This window comes from Bombina bombina, chromosome 4 (assembly GCF_027579735.1).
Source record: "Bombina bombina isolate aBomBom1 chromosome 4, aBomBom1.pri, whole genome shotgun sequence".
NCBI classification, from domain to species: Eukaryota; Metazoa; Chordata; class Amphibia; order Anura; family Bombinatoridae; genus Bombina; species Bombina bombina.
Window position 1 is genome coordinate 1,146,837,439 of NC_069502.1, and position 2,500 is coordinate 1,146,839,938.

Below are 2,500 nucleotides of genomic sequence, written 5' to 3' on the forward strand. Positions count from 1 at the left end.
TGATTCTGTAAAGATAAAAAGGTGCCACACTGTGACCCCGTCTTCTATGTTTCACATTGATAGAAAATGAAACTAACTACGCCGTGGAACAGGAACACGGCCCTTCAAGTGTGACAGGTTAGTAGCCTCGCTCCTGACATGGACTTGAGTGTAGAAAGCAGGCAGCGAAACTCGTCAACGCTGATTGCTTTTGGAGCTGTTAATATGAGTCGGGATGGTTTCTCAGGGAGACTCTCCCTGCATCTCCGGACTATAACTTTCGCCCAGGCTCTAACTGAGAGGCTGACAGAACTATTTAAAACCCCAGTCCCATTGCGTAGAGTACTACCCTCCATAAGTACTACTCCGAAACTCCAGCACTTCTCTCCATCCTCCTATGACGAAAGGCAAAAGAATGACTGGGGGATGAGGGAAGTGGGGGAGGTATTTAAGCCTTTGGCTGGGGTGTCTTTGCCTCCTCCTGGTGGGTGGCCAGGTTCTTAATTCCCAATAGTAATGAATGAAGCCGTGGACTCTCCTCCCCTTTAGATGGAAAACAACAACTCCGCTTTTTTGGTAGCACAATGTACCAGAGACCCTTATCACAGCAGTAGTATAAAAAATATATATATTTACCCTTAACACTAACAGTTATGTATGGATCTATGCATTGTCCTGCATCCTTCAAACCAATTTTTTCAATTTTAATAGTGAGTAACGTCATCCCTGGCTCAGATGGTAGTCTTGGTAAAAGTGTACCTAAGGAATAAAGCAAAAATTTAAGACAATATTAAAGCTAAAAATTAGCTAAATTTTTTAAACATGATATTGATATAAATTGTTTAATTACATGTAGCAAAACAACTTTGCAATATACAATATAAAAGTTACAATATGGAGGCACTCACTACTTTACCCATATTTTTTTCAATATTTAAACAAAAAATATAATTTTTAAAAATATACAAATTATTCTCAGGCCAATCTTCACTCTAAATATATATTTCAAGCAATGCTTTATTTAGGGCTAGATTACGAGTGGAGCGCAATATTGCGCTTTTGGGAGCACAATATTTACATTCCACTCGAATACAGGCATGCACGCAAATGTGCGCTGGTATTACAAGTAAAGTGCAATGAGAACGCGACCTCAGGTTCGCATTGCATGGAAGCTTTACGCTCATGAGAGCGCACTTACATAGGTTCCAATGAGAGCCTCATTCTGATGCCGATAGACATGGCAAAGAACCTAGTGCAGCGGGGAAGTAGCGCAGAAAATTACAAATAAATACATGTATATTTATGTGTTTATATGTGTATATATACATAAAAATATACGTATATAAGCATATCAATATATTTTTACAGTTTAAAACACAGCTTGCGTGGTTGGTTATGTAACGTTAAAAAGCGCTTCACTTGTAATCTAGCCCTTAGCGTTTAATGTCCCTTTAAATAACATCTAAAAAGAACACTGCCTCACCCGGCAACTTTATAAAACCACCGTCTGGCAAAATTTTCGGTGTAGAACACTGTATATGGAATTTAACTGTATGTCAAAAGATAGAAGCAAACTTAATAAGCACAGTGACAGAGAGGTTAATTAAAATGATCCTACCTTGTATGGCTCCTGTTTGAAATGGATATGGAAGTATGAAAAAAGCAAATGATGAAGCCATGCACGGACATAAAGCCAGGCAACAACAGTGCGGTCACCAAACCCACGAACACACACAAAAAAAAAAAAGTAATGGGATGGATTAATGAAAATATACTTAAAAGTAGAAATGCGTCAAGGCAATATTTTCACAGTTATGTACTTAGGAACAAGTTAAGGAACATATGTTTGCCAGCTGTGCTGCTGATCTCTTACAGTCAATCGAGCACTAACTGCTTAATAGACAGATGCATTTGGTTTATACCAGAAAAAAAAAGGGGTTTTAGAATAGGCTTGGGATCAGATTGGCATTGGGGTATAAAACAATTACACAGTTCGGGAATTTCTAATTCACTGAATAAAAATAAATCTTGAAGACATTACTGGGCGATTGCCTTTTGTGTAAATCTCTGTAATGTCAATAGACTAAGCAGACTGGATGTGATATAAAGGGAAATGCTACAGCTCCAATAGTATAACCCTATACACACGTACAGTAAAGGGAAAATGTACTAAAAAATATCATATGAAAGAGTAACATGAACATTTTCATTTTGTATATTAATCAAATACAGTACTATCAGGTGTTTTACATTCTACTAATGTTTATTGGATGATAGGTGCAATGACCCTTCAGGGGCGGGACTACCATTGGTGCAGGAGGGCCCATCTCAGCAAGTCTACACATAGGGGGTGTGCAAAATTTGTACAATCCTAGTGAAGGTTTCAGGTCCATTATCTACCCTCAAAATCATTACAGAGCAGCATGTATATTATTATTATTGCTTACTGCTGAGTTACATTTATTGTGACCATTATTAGAAGTAGCAGGAGGATTGCAGATCCCCCCCAGTGGATAGGAAC

At 38.2% G+C, this 2,500-nt stretch overlaps 1 protein-coding gene across 2 annotated transcripts in view; it reads right to left on the minus strand.

The window, feature by feature from the left end:
• AIDA (axin interactor, dorsalization associated) overlaps nt 1-2,500 on the minus strand; it is a 171,985-nt gene that overhangs the window by 61,774 nt on the left and 107,711 nt on the right. Inside the window, exons 7-8 of one of the 2 annotated variants that reach the window (XM_053712528.1) lie at nt 1,598-1,609; nt 616-738 (exon numbers count right to left, since the gene is read on the minus strand). In XM_053712528.1, the coding sequence (XP_053568503.1) occupies nt 616-738; nt 1,598-1,609 (135 nt within the window). The remainder of the gene's footprint in view (nt 1-615; nt 739-1,597; nt 1,610-2,500) is intronic. The other variant, XM_053712530.1, reaches the window with a different exon arrangement.